Source organism: Ranitomeya imitator, chromosome 4 (assembly GCF_032444005.1).
Source record: "Ranitomeya imitator isolate aRanImi1 chromosome 4, aRanImi1.pri, whole genome shotgun sequence".
Classification (NCBI taxonomy): domain Eukaryota; kingdom Metazoa; phylum Chordata; class Amphibia; order Anura; family Dendrobatidae; genus Ranitomeya; species Ranitomeya imitator.
This window is the reverse complement of record NC_091285.1, coordinates 53,006,883-53,026,191: the sequence shown is the minus strand read 5'-3', so window position 1 is coordinate 53,026,191 and position 19,309 is coordinate 53,006,883. Positions and strand designations below refer to the sequence as shown.

The 19,309-nt window shown below is 43.1% G+C and overlaps 1 protein-coding gene across 3 annotated transcripts in view; it reads right to left on the bottom strand.

Moving 5' to 3' along the window:
- The window catches only part of ARAP3 (ArfGAP with RhoGAP domain, ankyrin repeat and PH domain 3), a 217,584-nt gene that overhangs the window by 36,438 nt on the left and 161,837 nt on the right, over nucleotides 1–19,309 (bottom strand). For all 3 annotated transcript variants that reach the window (XM_069763631.1, XM_069763633.1, XM_069763632.1), the window contains exons 17-21: nucleotides 9,638–9,740; nucleotides 9,011–9,209; nucleotides 7,500–7,563; nucleotides 4,181–4,344; nucleotides 2,960–3,172 (exon numbers count right to left, since the gene is read on the bottom strand). In XM_069763631.1, coding sequence (XP_069619732.1) covers nucleotides 2,960–3,172; nucleotides 4,181–4,344; nucleotides 7,500–7,563; nucleotides 9,011–9,209; nucleotides 9,638–9,740 — 743 coding nt within the window. The remainder of the gene's footprint in view (nucleotides 1–2,959; nucleotides 3,173–4,180; nucleotides 4,345–7,499; nucleotides 7,564–9,010; nucleotides 9,210–9,637; nucleotides 9,741–19,309) is intronic.

Genomic DNA, 19,309 nt, shown 5'->3' with positions numbered 1-19,309 from the left:
CATATTAAATGGATTTTGTTTCCTTTGGTGCTGAAGAGGTTAACAACCCTTTCTATGCTGGTTAGAAACTGTCAGTTCCATCTCACAGCTGTTCCTGACCTTGTCATTTCCTCTCCCTTTTAAATCTGGCCAGACTTTCTCTTCCTCGCCAGTGAAAGTTTTGCTTCCTAGCTCCTTGGAGTTGCTGTGCAGAGTTGGAGATCGTTGTTGCTGCTGGAGATTGTTGATTGTTGTTTTTGGGTGTATGATTTCCTTATTGTTATATTCCCATTTGGCTTGTACATTTCTACCCATTGTATGTTAGTTGCATTTTGTTATTCCTGTATGTCTTATGTGTTTATACACTAACATTTCTGTCCTAGTTATTCTGGGGAGGGGACAGCTTAAGGTATAACAGGAGAACAGTAAAGCTGGTGGCCCAGACCTCCTCACCTTTAGAGGTACCTTTGGGAGCAGGCATAGTTAGGGTCTCAGCCCTAGGGATAGTGCAGGGCCTCTTTCTTTGTTTACGTAAAGTGACAGCGTGACAGTGATGCCCACTATATACCCCTTCCAAAGAAACCGGGCACATGTATAAAGAGCCATATCAATGTATACAGCTTGGTTATCTTGCCTTCTTCAGGCTTTCTGTAGTACAACTTAGATGTTTGACCTGTGCTCCAGTCTCTACTTCCTGCTACAGTGATGATGCCATGATGACAGAAAGACCACTGCAGCCAATCACAGGCTACAGGTGTAACCTGTTTCAACCAGTGATTAGGAATTAGACAGCGGAGGGGGATTGAATCTTTTAGGAACAGGCCAGGCAGCAGATCAGTGAATTGGATATTGTTTTATTTTTTTACTCCCATTCTATAAAAAAAAGTTCTGTACTTGCCAGAGAATCCCTTTGATGTTTATATGTAAAATAACAAGATGGGGTCTGTTTTTCGCCATCCACTAACGTCAGGGAAATGTTGCTTTGGCCTCTCGCCATGCAGAGCGGCACATAAATAAGCCAAGCTAAAAACAAACTAAAGGGATGAGCAACCATAAAAAGCTAATGTGATACAGAAGGAAAGAGTAAGCCGGAGGACAAGGCAAGTACCTTATTTTTCTAATTTCATGGCTTACCGAGCAATGCTTCAGTTTTATAGCAAATTGCAAATTTATTATTAAAGATAAATCGAGCAGTTCTGTAACAGGAGCCTGGACATTGTGTATTGAAAACTGGCGATCTGAAGAATCCTCTGCACTAAATCACAGAATGACTCACTAGAAACACGGACTATTGCATGACTCTACTAGGATATCAGCAGTTTGCTGTTCCCGCTGGGACCGGAATGCCGCACTGTGCAGAGCTGGAACAGAATGGCTCCATACACCGTGTAGTGGTCATTCTGAGGTACGGCAGCTCACTTTGCGCTGAACTGTAGTACCCGAGAATGGCCACTATACAGTGTAGGGCGCTGTTCTATTTACTTCCAACAATGTGGGGCCTCTTTACAAGGTGGCGTCTCTCCACCATTATCATACTGATGGCATATCCTAAGGATAGCTCATCAACATACAACCCCTTTAATTACCAGGCCATTTTGTACCTATTTTTGATTTATACTGTTTAACCAGGTACACATTTTTATTTTCCTCTATTAAACTAAAATGGCTTTATTTATTTATTTTATGGATTTTATACCTAGCATTTGTGATTTTGAATGTGAAGCGTATAGTTTATCTAATGTTATAGTCATTTTATTATTCACATTAAAAACGGGTCTGCTATCATATTGGATATAATTTGATTTATTATAACATGACTTACTTAGCCTACGTAGTAGAATTATGATGCAACTTTTGACTTCAGACGTGTTGGTGTTGGAATATATTTTTAATTCTTAATATTTTTTCAAATATATATATATATTTTTTTTGCTTTTACTCATTTTTATGATTTAGCTTAGCTACCAGAAAGTCAGAAAACATTTTTATACATTGTTAACATGGTGAAAAATTGGTGTGAAACCAATAACAGTAGAGGCGTCCGCAGCACCAAATTTTTGCTGCAGTTTTGATTCCATAGGTTGTGTAAAATGAAGAACCTATGCACAGCTTATCTGATGTTTCTGTGGCTCCTTTGCTTGGTTGGTGAGTATTGGGGTATGTTGTGAATTTTTACTTCTCCGATCTCGGACAGCTTCAAAACTGCTCTTACAAGATAGTTAGAAAAGAGCAGTTGTGGATTTTGGCAAAATAATAGCCATTTTGCTGTTACCTTAACATGAATTGATCAGCACGTATTTGTTATGTAAACCAATAGCAGCATCATGTAGGGGCTGAGACCGTGATTCCGGTGATGTGTCACTTATTGAATTGTGTGTGGCTGTTCCGATTAAAAGATAGTTTTATCAGCAGGAGATTATCACTACCGGACTAATTAGTTGTCCTGCACCTGTTAGTCCTTGTGTTGTGTATAACCCCGCCCCCACCACTGATTAGCAGCTTTCTGTCTATATACAGGGCTCACAGAAAGTGGCCAATCAGGAGTGTGGGCGGGGTTATAGACGGCTCAGCATTCAGAACTCTGCTAGATCTGCAGCAGAGAAAACCGTGGCATCAATAAAAATGTCTCACCAAATATAAAACAAGCCCCACCATAGCGGCATAAAAAAAAAATAGTAAAGGGTCTGATAACATGGTGATATAAATCAAATTTAATTTTGTTTGTTATTTATATTTTTGCCCTAAAATATGAAGAAAGCTTACATTTGGTATCTCCATAATTGTACTAATCTGAAGACTCATATTACCGGGTCGTTTTTACTGTGAAATGAAAGCTGAAAAAACAAAACAGAAAACGATGGCGGAATTGTGCTTTTTTATCACTTCAGTCCATTTGGAGTTTTTTTTTACCATTTTTTACCATTCATACGCAAAAGAAATCTGTCCGTGTTTGAGTGTGCTCCCGCTCGTAGGACGTTACCTGCTGCCTCTCTCCATTGTGGGTGAAGTTCTGTGGTAAAAATGGGGTCGTCCAACTCCCTGAAGAACCTCTTCAGCACATCGGTGACATCCTCAATAAAGTTGTCGCTGATGCGCAGCTTAACGTTTCGGGCATCTTTGCGGAACTCATCCATCAGAAGCTTTATCCGAGACTTGGCGCCATTTTTACGGTAAATTCCCTCGTGACGGAGGCCTAAAACAATTTGTACTTTGTTATTAGAACTTGCCATATAGTTACATGGGCAGAAGGGTGGAACTAGGAGGGGAACCACATTGTGTTTTAGATATGGGCCTTCACAATGTCCATATTCATCGATATTAGGGGCAGCCGTAGATGTTACACATACCTCCGAACTGTGAAACGTAGGAAAGAGGGACAAGTCTTGTGGCGCACATTGCCACGGCAGTTTTATCCAGTGAACCACACTCCGCCCAGTTGATTTTATGCAAAATAATGCCCATAGTAAAGTCTCTCAACACGCCACATTCATGGCGGCCACACTTTATGTTGTCACTCATGCTGAATAATGCCCACACCATGACCTTCTAAACAGTATGATGCTCCCAAAGTCCCCCACATACACACACACACATTACACATTGATGCCCCCACAGTATATTGCAACCAGAATGCCCCCTCACTTTATGATGCCCACAAAATGCCCTTCACCACACACAAGCTATGATGACCCCAAAGTGCCTCAGCCTTATGCACACTATGATACCCCCAGAGTGCCCCCACACTATTATTCCCCTAAATAGCCCACTTCCAGTATTGTGGCCTTCCTTGCCATCCTGGTAGTACGTAGGCTAAATAAAAAAAAAAGAAAGAAAACTATTCACCCAATCCCATTACCACGAAGAGCTGCTCTGCTCCGAGATGTATGTAGCTCAGCACAGGATGCGCAACGTCGTGACATCTCCGCACCTGCTGCAAAGACTCAGGCGGCTCAGGATGAATGGTGGAGAAGGACACTGAGAACTTCCTGTTCCACCAAAGTATTCAACACTGTGCCTTCAAGAAGAAGATACGGTTGAAGTTGTGACATGCCACCGACCTCCAGGGACAGCAGGACAGCTTCCCAAGTCTGGCAGTATCCTGCCGGGTTCAAGGCGGTATGGTTGCTTGAAACAAACATATAAAGCTACTCTGGATTTGTTGGCGTGCGCTAGCTTCATACACTACATAGAGCGGACTCACCGTACTGAGTAAGGAAGGCAATGCAGCTGTCTACAATGATGGGAATGTCATTCCTGCTGAGCTGCTGATCTCGCAGCATGTTGCCACCACTGCAGGCGGCGGCCTGGATATCGCTGCTCCAAGCTGTGAAGTCAGCACGTGTGATTCCTTGAAGGTACAATGTCCTTGGGAAAGGAAAAAAATTAAGGGGGGAAAGTTATCATCAGGGGACTTTTTAAAGTCACTTCCTTGTGCAGTTATTTGCGACAAATATATCAACGGTTGGTAATGATAAATTGGTGTATATTATTATACTTCTCTTCTAGGAATCAAAAGGGTAACATTTCTCCTTGTGGAGAGTGACATGCCAAGGTGAGGAGACTTTTAAGCCTTGCAATGCTCCTCTGAGAAATATGCAAATTGTCTCTACAGAGAGGAAGGGGACTAGAACTCTAGCTCCACCTATAGGAAGTGGCAATCCTAAAAGTCGATATCGACCCTCTAACGAACCTTGTCACATGGCTTAGGATAAAAGCCAAAACCAAAATCTCAATTTGCAGACACTGTTCTTTGGGGTACTGCCCCTCATCAGTGCAAAGTGTGAGATCAGGTGAGGCTGGGTTCCAAAGGGTACCGTTTCTCCTTATGGAGAGTGATATCTCACACTTTGCACTAATGAAGGGCAGTACCCTGAAACACAGTGTCTGCAAATTGAGATTTTTCTTTTATGCGGGAAGTCTTGTTCGAGGATCGATATTGACTTTTAGGATTGCTACTTCCTACAATTTGCATATTCTTCTAAAAAGGAGGCTACACTTTATACACCATTATTTTACGGGAGTGAGATGAGCAAATCTCCTGAAATACATTTACAGCAGATTTGATTTGCTGCAAAAATATTTGGTCTAAAAATGCACTGATTTCCGAAACAATGTTTATCATCTTCCGAGGTCACTCCAGATCCCAAAGCGTAAAAACAAAGGTGAGGGAATGTGGGGAGACAGTCAATGATTGCGTGAGTCCTAGTCAGCAGCGGAAGATCACCACAGGGAACAAAAGTGGAGGACTTGGTGGTGAGCTGTGGTGGAAGGAAGGATTAGTGTAACCTTTTATTGGTTTTAACCCTTTCCATTTTGCCGGATTCTTGCAAATTGAAACCCCAAAATTTCAATCTCGCCCAAATCTGAAATTTTCATTAAACTTGTGATAAATTTGATTTGATACAAATCGGTTTGTTCATTTCTTAAATGCGATTTATAAATCTGGATGAAATAATCATTTGAGTAGCTAACCACGCTTATTTTTGAAAAAAAACAGCAGGAGCGGAGCAAAATCGCAAACATTTGTACAAAAAGGCAGAAACGACACATCAAACAACTCATAAGAGTGACCATGTTCATGTTCACACATGGCGTTTTTGCGGCTTTTTTTCTGCAGGCAAAACCTGCTTTCTTGGCAGTAAAGAAGCTGCTGAAAAAAAAGCAGGCTATGCATGTTTTGCTGCCTTTTTTGCCGCCTTTCTCATGCTGATACAGTTTAGTGCCTGTTGTTCCTGAGTTTTCTGCACCAAAAACGAGACAAAACCTGATACCAGCAGTTTTGCTGCATTTTTGCACTTGCCTATTGCTTTCTAGGGGTGAAAAAAACCGCTCAAAATTGCTGAAAGAAATGAAAGGCTATAGTTTTCAAAAACACAGCAATTTTCCAATTCATTCAGGAAAAAAATCTACAAGCATGAGAATTCTGAAATCTCAAAGCTTTTACTTGTAGTGTAAAATGCAACATTTAATTTACGTTAAAAAGCAGCAAAAATGCAACATGTGAACATAGCTATATTCACACGTTACGCTTTTGCTGCTTTTTTTTCAGCAGGCAAAACTTGCTCACTTTGTAGTTAAGAAACTGCTTACAAAAAGTAGGCTTTGCTGCATTTTTTTGCTGTATTTTTCAGGATCCCAAAGTTCAGGTTTGCTTCCACCACACAAGCATGAACACAAGTCACCAATGCAAGACATATGTTTTATGGTTATAAAACCATTTTTTTGGAAGAAAAAAAGGGCAATTTGATCATATTATTTAGTGGAAAAAGATTTTTATATCTGAAAAAATAGTTCATGAAAAAATACAGAATTACAAATGTAACCGTAGGGGGAGGTGAATTAGTCGGGAATAGTTTACCTAAGCCTGAGGCATAGCATTGAGTTTGTAGGACGCTGTTTACTTTTACACATTGGTCAGCCCTTGAGTTTGTCAGATATTGTTCAATTTCACACCTCGGTTGGTCAATGTTTCCTTTGCACACATCACTAATTTAATTAAATTGTATTAATCCTAACTGCCATTCCCAGGTGAGGAGACCAAGACATTATTTAAACTTGGAAAACTTGGACAAGCAATATTCAAAAACTCTAAATCATTTGGATTTTTTGCAAATTGCTTGTTCTGATACCTTTTGTACCCATTGTAAAATCAGCAGGAAAAACGCGCGTCGAGGCATGGGCAGCTGATTCCCACACTCTCATCTACGTGGGTAAGCAATGCTAGGAAAAACTTGGAAAACTGAAAAAAAAAAAATTGGTTTTGCATACTGCGGTACCTGCTTTTTTTTTTTTTTTTAACTAAAAACAGATCAAAACCTGATTCTTGAGTTTTTTACTTCATTTTTGCTACTATTTTGCATTTACTCATTTCTTTCTATGGGTGAAAAAATGCTGAAAGGAGTGACACACTGCAATTTAGAAAAAACATAGCAGATTTTCAATTCAGCCAAGAAATAAAAAAACAATGTGTGTGTATGAGATTTCTGAACTCTCATAGTTTTTGCTGGTACTGTTAGGGTATGTGCACACGATGCAGATTTTGCTGCGTATCCGCAGTAGTTTCCCATGAGTTTACATTACAATGTAAACCTATGGGAAACAGAAAACGCTGTGCCCATGCTGCGGAGAAAAACGTGCGGAAACGCAGCGGTTTACATTCCGCAGCATGTCACTTCTTTTTGCGGATTCCGCAGCCTTTTCACACCTGCTCCAATAGAAAACCGCAGGCGTAAAACCGCAGTGAAATCCGCACAAAAACCGCGGTAAATCCGCGATAAATCTGCAGCAAAAACGCAGCGTTTTTGCCCTGCAGATTTATCAAATCCGCTGCGGAAAAATCCGCAGAGGACCATTCTACATGTGCACATACCCTAAAACACAGCTTAATATTTGAATTAAAAAAATGGAGCAAAAATGCAATGAACATATCCTTAACTTTTATCTGCAAGTCTAGTCATTGGCCACAAGATGGCACATATTTCTTCTGTAACATTCAGTTTGCACTTCAAAATGGTTCTTACCTCCCCTTCTCTACAAGAATTAAGATGTCTTTCTTTTCGGAATATTCCGTGATTGGTGCCACAGCTGCAATGAGAAAAAAAATGGATGAGTATTTCATCATTATATTATTTATATGTTGGAAAAATGACAGAGCTCATAATCTTTTGCAGGCTGGTTTCCTTGCAGATAAAAATAAGTACACAAAATACCACCCAAAGTGGCGATTTAGAGCATGTCTGGCTGCTGCTATTGATACTGAGCATTTATCTGGGGTGATACATGATGGCGTTGGCTGCAAAGATCGCTGTATGCTTGTGATCCAACACAGAATAATTTCTGTACATAAGCTCATGCAGAAGAAAGAATGGAGTAAACTACGGTCACCAAGAAATAACAAAAAGTTGTATATAAAATAAAAATACTTTATTAAATGAAAAATTAAAAAAATTACAAAGATAATATACCATGACCATGAGGTGAATCAGAAAAACAACACAGGGAAAATACTGGGACTGGGTAATCCCCACATGAATTTAGGGAAATTGAAACTATTAGACACAAATGGATATCCAGGTCTGATATAAAACGAATAGCAGTGTCTGTTAGGCAAAGAGTTATAATATCTCAAATCTATATATGCAATAAAGTGCAAGTGCAAAAAAACATTTCATTAGGTATAGAATTCAGCCCATTTTATATATCCAAAATCCTGAAAAAATTATAAAGTGACAAGTGCAACAGGATTATACCGCCAATAAAGTATTGCCAGATAGTTTGGTTAAACCTAAGCGTTTTGAGAATTAAAGAACTGGGTACATGGATGTGTTGCTGATGCTCGCAATTCTTAAGGAAGTAAAGTAGCAAGTGCAGATTTGGAAAACATGAGTAGAAAGTAAACTCAGAGGATCAACCTATGTAAGGTATTCCCGGAAAAAGCCTACAGGATTCAGTTATAAAGCAGCCTCATGAGTATAGACAGCATTGCTTACTAGTGATAAGCGATTAGCATTGTTGCTCGGGTCTCCCCGAGCATGCTCGAGTGGTCTCCGAGTATTTTTTAGTGCTCGGAGATTTAGTTTTTGTTGCCGCAGCTGCATGATTTACGGCGACTGGACAGCCTGGATACATGTGAGGAATGCCTGTTTGTTAGGGAATTCCCACATGTATTCAGGCTGTCCAGCAGCCGTAAATCATGCAGCTGCGGCGATGAGAACTAAATTTCCAAGCACTAACAAATATCAGAGACCACCCGAGCAACAATGCTATTCGCTCATCATTAGTGATTACCCATGTAGATGAGAGATGGGGAATCACCTGCCCATGCCTCGACGCGCGTTTCGCCTGCTGCTTTTCCAACGGGTACACAAGGTATCAGAACAAGAAATTTGTAAAAAATCCAAATGATTCGGACTTTTTGAAACTTGCTTGTCACGACAGCGGTGCATTAACATTCACGTGCAGGCAGCAATCTATGGCCTTGAGCACCGTGTCATGGGCCTTAGTCATCGTGTAGCCCCAACCTCCAACTTACTGAGTTCTTGTAGGCGGCGCAGGTTCACGCTGTCTTCTGCAGCTCCTTGCTCCTCGGGACAGATGAAAAGATGGCATTTCTGTAACAGGAAGAACCCTTCCATCCACTGGTCGGGATTCAGCATGGCCTTGTAGCGCATTCTCCCCACACGCTGGAACTCGTACCCCAACAGGCAGTGACAGCTGATTGGGGTGAACCACTGAAAAGACAGAAGAGAATTGTCTACTGCTTGATCCACAGACTAAAGCATCGTTCAGATGTCTGCCTTTCAAGGATAAAACTCGTACCCATTATAATCTATGGAGCTGTTCACATGCAATGTTTTTTTGAGGACCTTGTGTCCACCAAAAAACCATGGAGACATGTTTGGTTATGATCTGCATTACAGAACAAAAATTACCCATAAAAGTCTATGAATCCACGAAAATCACCGATGGCGTCTGTGCACTGTCCGTTTTTAACCTTGTAATAAGTAGAAGCTTGGCAATTTGATTTTCTTTTTGACATAAAAGAAAATCACTGGTGGTGAAAATGAGCTCACTGACTGAACACTGACGAAAATCTGATCCCAAATCACTGACATCTGAATGAGGCCTACTGGCTGTAATGCAGAACTGATCCGCTCACCTTCCCTACTGCGTTGGTCCACGTCTGGAGGGTCTCGGCAGCATCTGTCCCAAATTGGTGAACTTTTTCTGACGTCAGGAAAATCTCAAACGTAAAACGAAACCTAAAACACCAAACCAGGGTATGTGAGAGGTATCGTACAGTCAGATCTGTGTAATCGTGAGACCGATTTACCACAGCTTGTACTAATATTCATTTGCCATCCGGATATTAACTAAAATCATTTTGAAAATGATAACGTTATATTTTATTATGGAGTCATACTGTTGTGAATTCTGTGGCTGAATTCACTCCTGTGGTCACAAGTGGTACTGCAGCTTCTGAGCTTCCTCCCTCAGGTGTTCTGGTGAGCTCGTTAACTGCTTCATTACTTAACACCGCCTGATGCTGCTATCCTTGCTCCTTGTCAATGTTTCAGTGTTGGATCTGAGCTTCTCCTGATTGTTCCTGTGACCTGCTGCTCTGTATAGCTAAGTGCTTTTTGCTTTCTTGTTGCTTTTTTTCTGTCCAGCTTGTCTTTTGTTTTGCTGGAAGCTCTGAGACGCAAAGGGTGTACCGCCGTGCCGTTAGTTCGGCACGGTGGTTTTTTTTTGCCCCCTTTGCGTGGTTTTGCTTTAGGGTTTTTTGTAGACTGCAAAGTTCGCTTTACTGTCCTCGCTCTGTCCTAGAATATCGGGCCCCACTTTGCTGAATCTATTTCATCCCTACGTTTTGTCTTTTCATCTTACTCACAGTCATTATATGTGGGGGGCTGCCTTTTCCTTTGGGGAATTTCTCTGGGGCAAGTCAGGCCTATTTTTCTATCTTCAGGCTAGCTAGTTTCTTAGGCTGTGCCGAGTTGCCTAGGTAGTTGTTAGGCGCAATCCACAGCCGCTTTTAGTTGTGTTTAGGATAGGATCAGGTGTGCAGTCTACAGAGTTTCCACGTCTCAGAGCTCGTTCTTGTATTTTTGGGTATTTGTCAGATCACTGTGTGCGCTCTGATCGCTAAGCACACTGTGTTTCTGGATTGCCTTCATAACACCTGTCATTAGCAAACATAACAGTACAAGGAGCCTAACTAATGATTCTCAATAGAGGGAAAGAGAAAGTTCTGACATCATTTTTTTTTTTTTTTTTCTCAGCTCTGTGTTCACTTTTTTTTTTCCCCTAGACATTTGGGTGATTCTGGACACAGGTGTGGACATGGATATTCAGGGTCTGTGCTCTTCAATGGATAATCTCGTTATAAATGTACAAAAAATTCAAGATACTATTGATCAGAAATCTATGTTAGAACCAAGAATTCCTATTCCTAATTTGTTTTTTGGAGATAGAACTAAGTTTCTAAGTTTCAAAAATAATTGTAAGCTATTTCTGGCCTTGAAACCTCATTCTTCTGGTAATCCTATTCAACAGGTTTTGATTATTATTTCTTTTTTGCGCGGCGACCCTCAAGACTGGGCATTTTCTCTTGCGCCAGGAGACCCTGCATTGAGTAGTGTCGATGCGTTTTTCCTGGCGCTCGGATTGCTGTACGATGAGCCTAATTCAGTGGATCAGGCTGAGAAAAATTTGCTGGCTTTGTGCCAGGGTCAGGATGATATAGAAGTATATTGTCAGAAATTTAGGAAATGGTCAGTACTCACTCAGTGGAATGAATCTGCGCTGGCAGCTTTGTTCAGAAAGGGTCTCTCTGAGGCTCTTAAGGATGTCATGGTGGGATTTCCTATGCCTGCTGGTTTGAATGAGTCTTTGTCTTTGGCCATTCAGATCGGTCGACGCTTGCGCGAGCGTAAATCTGTGCACCATTTGGCGGTACTGCCTGAGGTTAAACCTGAGCCTATGTAGTGCGATAGGACTATGACTAGAGTTGAACGGCAGGAATACAGACGTCTGAATGGTCTGTGTTTCTACTGTGGTGATTCCACTCATGCTATTTCTGATTGTCCTAAGCGCACTAAGCGGTCCGCTAGGTCTGCCGTCATTGGTACTGTACAGTCCAAATTCCTTCTGTCCATTACCTTGATATGCTCTTTGTCGTCGTTTTCTGTCATGGCGTTTGTGGATTCGGGCGCTGCCCTGAATCTGATGGATTTGGATTATGCTAAACGTTGTGGGTTTTTCTTGGAGCCTTTGCGGTGTCCTATTCCATTGAGAGGAATTGATGCTACACCTTTGGCGAAGAATAAACCTCAATACTGGGCCCAGCTGACCATGTGCATGGCTCCTGCACATCAGGAAGTTATTCGCTTTCTGGTGTTGCATAATCTGCATGATGTGGTCGTGTTGGGGTTGCCATGGCTACAAACCCATAATCCAGTATTGGATTGGAATTCCATGTCGGTATCCAGCTGGGGTTGTCAGGGGGTACATGGTGATGTTCCATTTTTGTCGATTTCGTCATCCACCCCTTCTGAGGTCCCAGAGTTCTTGTCTGATTATCAGGATGTATTTGAAGAGCCCAAGTCCGATGCTCTACCTCCGCATAGGGATTGTGATTGTGCTATCAATTTGATTCCTGGTAGTAAATTCCCTAAAGGTCGATTATTTAATTTATCCGTGCCCGAACACGCCGCTATGCGCAGTTATGTGAAGGAATCCCTGGAGAAGGGACATATTCGCCCATCATCTTCACCACTGGGAGCAGGGTTCTTCTTTGTAGCCAAGAAGGATGGTTCGCTGAGACCGTGCATTGATTACCGCCTTCTTAATAAGATCACTGTTAAATTTCAGTATCCCTTGCCATTGTTATCTGACTTGTTTGCTCGGATTAAGGGGGCTAGTTGGTTCACTAAGATAGATCTTCGTGGTGCGTATAATCTGGTGAGAATCAGGCAAGGAGATGAATGGAAAACTGCATTCAATACTCCCGAGGGTCATTTTGAGTATCTAGTGATGCCGTTCGGACTTGCCAATGCTCCATCTGTGTTTCAGTCTTTTATGCATGACATCTTCCGTGAGTATCTGGATAAATTCCTGATTGTTTACTTGGATGACATTTTGATCTTCTCAGATGATTGGGAGTCTCATGTGAAGCAGGTCAGAATGGTTTTTCAGGTCCTGCGTGCTAACTCTTTGTTTGTGAAGGGATCAAAGTGTCTCTTCGGTGTGCAGAAAGTTTCATTTTTGGGGTTCATCTTTACCCCTTCTACTATCGAGATGGATCCAGTTAAGGTCCAAGCCATCCAGGATTGGATTCAGCCGACATCTCTGAAAAGTCTGCAAAAGTTCCTGGGCTTTGCTAATTTTTATCGTCGCTTCATCTGTAATTTTTCTAGCATTGCCAAACCATTGACCGATTTGACCAAGAAGGGTGCTGATTTGGTTAATTGGTCTTCTGCTGCTGTGGAAGCTTTTCAGGAGTTGAAGCGTCGTTTTTGTTCTGCCCCTGTGTTGTGTCAGCCAGATGTTTCTCTTCCGTTCCAGGTCGAGGTTGATGCTTCTGAGATTGGAGCAGGGGCGGTTTTGTCACATAGAGGTTCTGATTGCTCAGTGATGAAACCATGTGCTTTCTTTTCCAGGAAGTTTTCGCCCGCTGAGCGTAATTATGATGTGGGCAATCGAGAGTTGCTGGCCATGAAGTGGGCATTCGAGGAGTGGCGTCATTGGCTTGAAGGAGCTAAGCATCGCGTGGTGGTATTGACTGATCATAAGAACTTGACTTATCTCGAGTCTGCCAAGCGCTTGAATCCTAGACAGGCCCGTTGGTCGTTATTTTTTGCCCGCTTCGACTTTGTGATTTCGTACCTTCCGGGCTCTAAAAATGTGAAGGCGGATGCTCTGTCTAGGAGTTTTGTGCCCGACTCTCCGGGTTTATCTGAGCCAGCGGGTATCCTCAAGGAAGGAGTCATTGTGTCTGCCATCTCCCCTGATTTGCGGCGGGTGCTGCAAAAATTTCAGGCGAATAAACCTGATCGTTGTCCAGCAGAGAAACTGTTCGTCCCTGATAGGTGGACTAATAAACTTATCTCTGAACTTCATTGTTCGGTGTTGGCTGGTCATCCTGGAATCTTTGGTACCAGAGAGTTAGTGGCTAGATCCTTCTGGTGGCCATCTCTGTCACGGGATGTACGTACTTTTGTGCAGTCCTGTGGGATTTGTGCTAGGGCTAAGCCCTGCTGTTCTCGTGCCAGTGGGTTGCTTTTGCCCTTGCCGGTCCCAAAGAGGCCTTGGACACATATTTCGATGGATTTCATTTCTGACCTTCCCGTTTCTCAAAAGATGTCAGTCATTTGGGTGGTCTGTGATCGCTTTTCTAAAATGGTCCATCTGGTGCCCTTGGCTAAATTGCCTTCCTCCTCTGATTTGGTACCTTTGTTCTTTCAGCATGTGGTTCGGTTGCATGGCATTCCTGAGAATATTGTTTCTGACAGAGGTTCCCAGTTTGTTTCAAGGTTTTGGCGAGCCTTTTGTGGTAGGATGGGCATTGACCTATCCTTTTCCTCGGCTTTCCATCCTCAGACTAATGGCCAGACCGAACGAACCAATCAGACCTTGGAAACATATCTGAGATGTTTTGTTTCTGCAGACCAGGATGATTGGGTGTCCTTTTTGCCGTTGGCTGAGTTCGCCCTTAATAATCGGGCCAGCTCGGCTACCTTGGTTTCTCCATTTTTTTGCAATTCTGGGTTCCATCCTCGTTTCTCTTCAGGACAGGTTGAGTCTTCGGACTGTCCTGGTGTGGATTCTGTGGTGGATAGGTTGCAGCAGATCTGGACTCAGGTAGTGGACAATTTGATCTTGTCCCAGGAGAAAGCTCAACTTTTCGCTAATCGCAGACGCCGTGTGGGTCCCCGACTTCGTGTTGGGGATCTGGTTTGGTTATCTTCTCGTCATATTCCTATGAAGGTTTCCTCTCCTAAATTTAAACCTCGTTTTATTGGTCCGTATAGGATTTCTGAGGTTCTCAATCCTGTGTCTTTTCGTTTGACCCTCCCAGACTCCTTTTCCATACATAATGTATTCCATAGGTCGTTGTTGCGGAGATACGTGGCACCTATGGTTCCATCTGTTGAGCCTCCTGCCCCGGTTTTGGTGGAGGGGGAATTGGAGTATATTGTGGAGAAGATTTTGGATTCTCGTGTTTCTAGACGGAAACTCCAGTATCTGGTTAAATGGAAGGGTTATGCTCAGGAAGATAATTCCTGGGTTTTTGCCTCTGATGTTCATGCTTCCGATCTTGTTTGTGCCTTTCATGCGGCTCATCCTGGTCGGCCTGGGGGCTCTGGTGAGGGTTCGGTGACCCCTCCTCAAGGGGGGGGTACTGTTGTGAATTCTGTGGCTGAATTCACTCCTGTGGTCACAAGTGGTACTGCAGCTTCTGAGCTTCCTCCCTCAGGTGTTCTGGTGAGCTCGTTAACTGCTTCATTACTTAACTCCGCCTGATGCTGCTATCCTTGCTCCTTGTCAATGTTTCAGTGTTGGATCTGAGCTTCTCCTGATTGTTCCTGTGACCTGCTGCTCTGTATAGCTAAGTGCTTTTTGCTTTTTTGTTGCTTTTTTTCTGTCCAGCTTGTCTTTTGTTTTGCTGGAAGCTCTGAGACGCAAAGGGTGTACCGCCGTGCCGTTAGTTCGGCACGGTGGTTTTTTTTTGCCCCCTTTGCGTGGTTTTGCTTTAGGGTTTTTTGTAGACTGCAAAGTTCGCTTTACTGTCCTTGCTCTGTCCTAGAATATCGGGCCCCACTTTGCTGAATCTATTTCATCCCTACGTTTTGTCTTTTCATCTTACTCACAGTCATTATATGTGGGGGGCTGCCTTTTCCTTTGGGGAATTTCTCTGGGGCAAGTCAGGCCTATTTTTCTATCTTCAGGCTAGCTAGTTTCTTAGGCTGTGCCGAGTTGCCTAGGTAGTTGTTAGGCGCAATCCACAGCCGCTTTTAGTTGTGTTTAGGATAGGATCAGGTGTGCAGTCTACAGAGTTTCCACGTCTCAGAGCTCGTTCTTGTATTTTTGGGTATTTGTCAGATCACTGTGTGCGCTCTGATCGCTAAGCACACTGTGTTTCTGGATTGCCTTCATAACACCTGTCATTAGCAAACATAACACATACCAAATATGATTACTTTTTTGATTATTTTTCTTTTGACATAAATATTCGTGTTTATTGCTAATATATATTTATTTCATTTTTTTTGTTCCTTATTTTAAGATATTAAAAAATATATTTTTATATATTTTTTGTGCTTAGTCCCTCTATGGCCCATCCAGATGGTTTCGGAGGGGTGATCTTACTGACAGATCTTACTGACATTAATGAGGCCATTATATACTGTATGGAGCATTATATTGGGGCCATTGTACTCTGTATGGAGAAATATAGGGGGCCATTATACAGCATGGAACATTATATGGGGCCCATTACACTATATGGGGCATTTTATGGGGCCCATTATACTGTATGGAGCAATATATGGGGCCCATTATACAGTATGGAGCAAAATATGGGGCCCATTATATTGAAAGGAGCATTGAATGGGAGCCAATATACTGTATGGAGCGAAATATGGTGGCCGTTATACTGTTATGAAGCATTATATGGGGCCATTATATGCTCTATGAAGCATTATATGGAGGTCATTATATACTGTGTGGATCAATATATGTGGCCCATTATACTGTTGGGAGCAATTTATGGGGCCCTTTATACTGTATGGAGCATTTTATCTGGCCATTATACTGTATAGAGCATTATATTGGGCTATTTTATATTGTATGGAGATACATATGGAGACATTATACTGTATAGAGAAATATATGGGGTCATTATACTGTATGGAGCAATATATGGGGCTCATGATACTGTATGTAAGACTATGTGGTGCCCATAATTCTGTTTGGAGGACTATGTGGTGCCCATAATACTGTATGGAGGATTATGTGGTGCCCATAATACTGTATGGAGGACTATGTTGTGCCCATATACTGTATGGGGGTCCATGTGGTGCCCATGTACTGTATGGAGGACTTTGTGTTGCTAATAATACTGTATGGAGGACTATGTGGTGCACATAATACTGTATGGAGGACTATGTGGTGCCCATGTACTGTATGGAAGACTTTGTGTTGCTAATAATACTGTATGGAGGACTATGTGGTGCCCATGTACTGTATGGAGGACTGTTATGGCTGGCAATCAGGCAACACAGCGTGCAGTAATCAGCGCACATACAGAGATCTGGCAAAAACCAAAAACAATAGGACGAGCTCTGAGACGTGGAATCTCTGTAGACTGCAGTACCTGATCTATCCTCACACAACTATAAGCAGCAGTGGATTGCGCCTATCACTACCTATGCAACTCGGCACTGCCTGAGGAGCTGACTAGCCTGAAGATAGAAATACAAGCCTGACTTACCTCAGAGAAATACCCCAAAGGAATAGGCAGCCCCCCACATATAATGACTGTTAGCAAGATGAAAAGACAAACGTAGGAATGAAATAGATTCAGCAAAGTGAGGCCCGATATTCTAGACAGAGCGAGGATAGCAAAGAGAACTATGCAGTCTACCAAAAACCCTAAAACGAAAACCACGCAAAGGGGCAAAAAGACCCACCGTGCCGAACTAACAGCACGGCGGTGCACCCCTTTGCTTCTCAGAGCTTTCAGCAAAAGTTAATAGCAAGCTGGACAGAAAAAAACAGAAAACAAACTAGAAGCACTTATCTAGCAGAGCAGCAGGCCCAAGGAAAGATGCAGTAGCTCAGATCCAACACTGGAACATTGACAAGAAGCAAGGAAGACAGACTCAGGTGGAGCTAAATAGCAAGGCAGCCAACGAGCTCACCAAAACACCTGAGGGAGGAAGCCCAGAGACTGCAATACCACTTGTGACCACAGAAGTGAATTCAGCCACAGAATTCACAACAGTACCCCCCCCTTGAGGAGGGGTCACCGAACCCTCACCAGAACCCCCAGGCCGACCAGGATGAGCCACATGAAAGGCACGAACAAGATCTGGGGCATGGACATCAGAGGCAAAAACCCAGGAATTATCTTCCTGAGCATAACCCTTCCATTTGACCAGATACTGGAGTTTCCGTCTAGAGACACGAGAATCCAAAATCTTCTCCACAATATACTCCAATTCCCCCTCCACCAAAACAGGGGCAGGAGGCTCCACAGATGGAACCATAGGTGCCACGTATCTCCTCAACAACGACCTATGGAATACATTATGTATGGAAAAGGAGTCTGGGAGGATCAGACGAAAAGACACCGGATTGAGAATCTCAGAAATCCTATACGGACCAATAAAACGAGGTTTAAATTTAGGAGAGGAAACCTTCATAGGAATATGACGAGAAGATAACCAAACCAGATCCCCAACACGAAGTCGGGGTCCCACACGGCGTCTGCGATTAACGAAAAGCTGAGCCTTCTCCTGGGACAAGGTCAAATTGTCCACTACCTGAGTCCAGATCTGCTGCAACCTGTCCACCACAGAATCCACACCAGGACAGTCCGAAGACTCAACCTGTCCTGAAGAGAAACGAGGATGGAACCCAGAATTGCAGAAAAATGGAGAGACCAAGGTAGCCGAGCTGGCCCAATTATTAAGGGCGAACTCAGCCAACGGCAAAAATGACACCCAATCATCCTGGTCAGCGGAAACAAAACATCTCAGATATGTTTCCAAGGTCTGATTGGTTCGTTCGGTCTGGCCATTAGTCTGAGGATGGAAGGCCGAGGAGAAAGATAGGTCAATGCCCATCCTACCACAAAAGGCTCGCCAGAACCTCGAGACAAACTGGGAACCTCTGTCAGAAACAATATTCTCAGGAATGCCATGTAAACGAACCACATGCTGGAAGAACAAAGGCACCAAATCAGAGGAGGAAGGCAATTTAACCAAAGGCACCAGATGGACCATTTTAGAAAAGCGATCACAGACCACCCAAATGACCGACATTTTTTGAGAAACGGGAAGGTCAGAAATGAAATCCATCGAAATATGTGTCCAAGGCCTCTTCGGGACCGGCAAGGGCAAAAGCAACCCACTGGCACGTGAACAGCAGGGCTTAGCCCTAGCACAAATTCCACAGGACTGCACAAAAGCACGCACATCCCGTGACAGAGATGGCCACCAGAAGGATCTAGCAACCAACTCCCTGGTACCAAAGATTCCTGGATGACCGGCCAGCACCGAACAATGAAGTTCAGAGATAACTTTACTAGTCCACCTATCAGGGACGAACAGTTTCTCGGCCGGACAACGATCAGGTTTATTAGCCTGAAATTTCTGCAACACTCTCCGCAAATCAGGGGAGATGGCAGACACAATGACTCCTTCCTTGAGGATACTCGCCGGCTCAGATAACCCCGGAGAGTCGGGCACAAAACTCCTAGACAGAGCATCCGCCTTCACATTTTTAGAGCCCGGAAGGTATGAAATCACAAAATCAAAACGAGCAAAAAATAACGACCAACGGGCCTGTCTAGGATTCAAGCGCTTGGCAGACTCAAGATAAGTAAGGTTCTTATGATCAGTCAAAACCACCACGCGATGCTTAGCACCCTCAAGCCAATGACGCCACTCCTCGAATGCCCACTTCATGGCCAGCAACTCTCGGTTGCCCACATCATAATTACGCTCAGCAGCAGAAAATTTCCTGGAAAAGAAAGCACATGGTTTGAACACTGAGCAACCAGAACCTCTCTGTGACAAAACCGCCCCTGCACCAATCTCAGAAG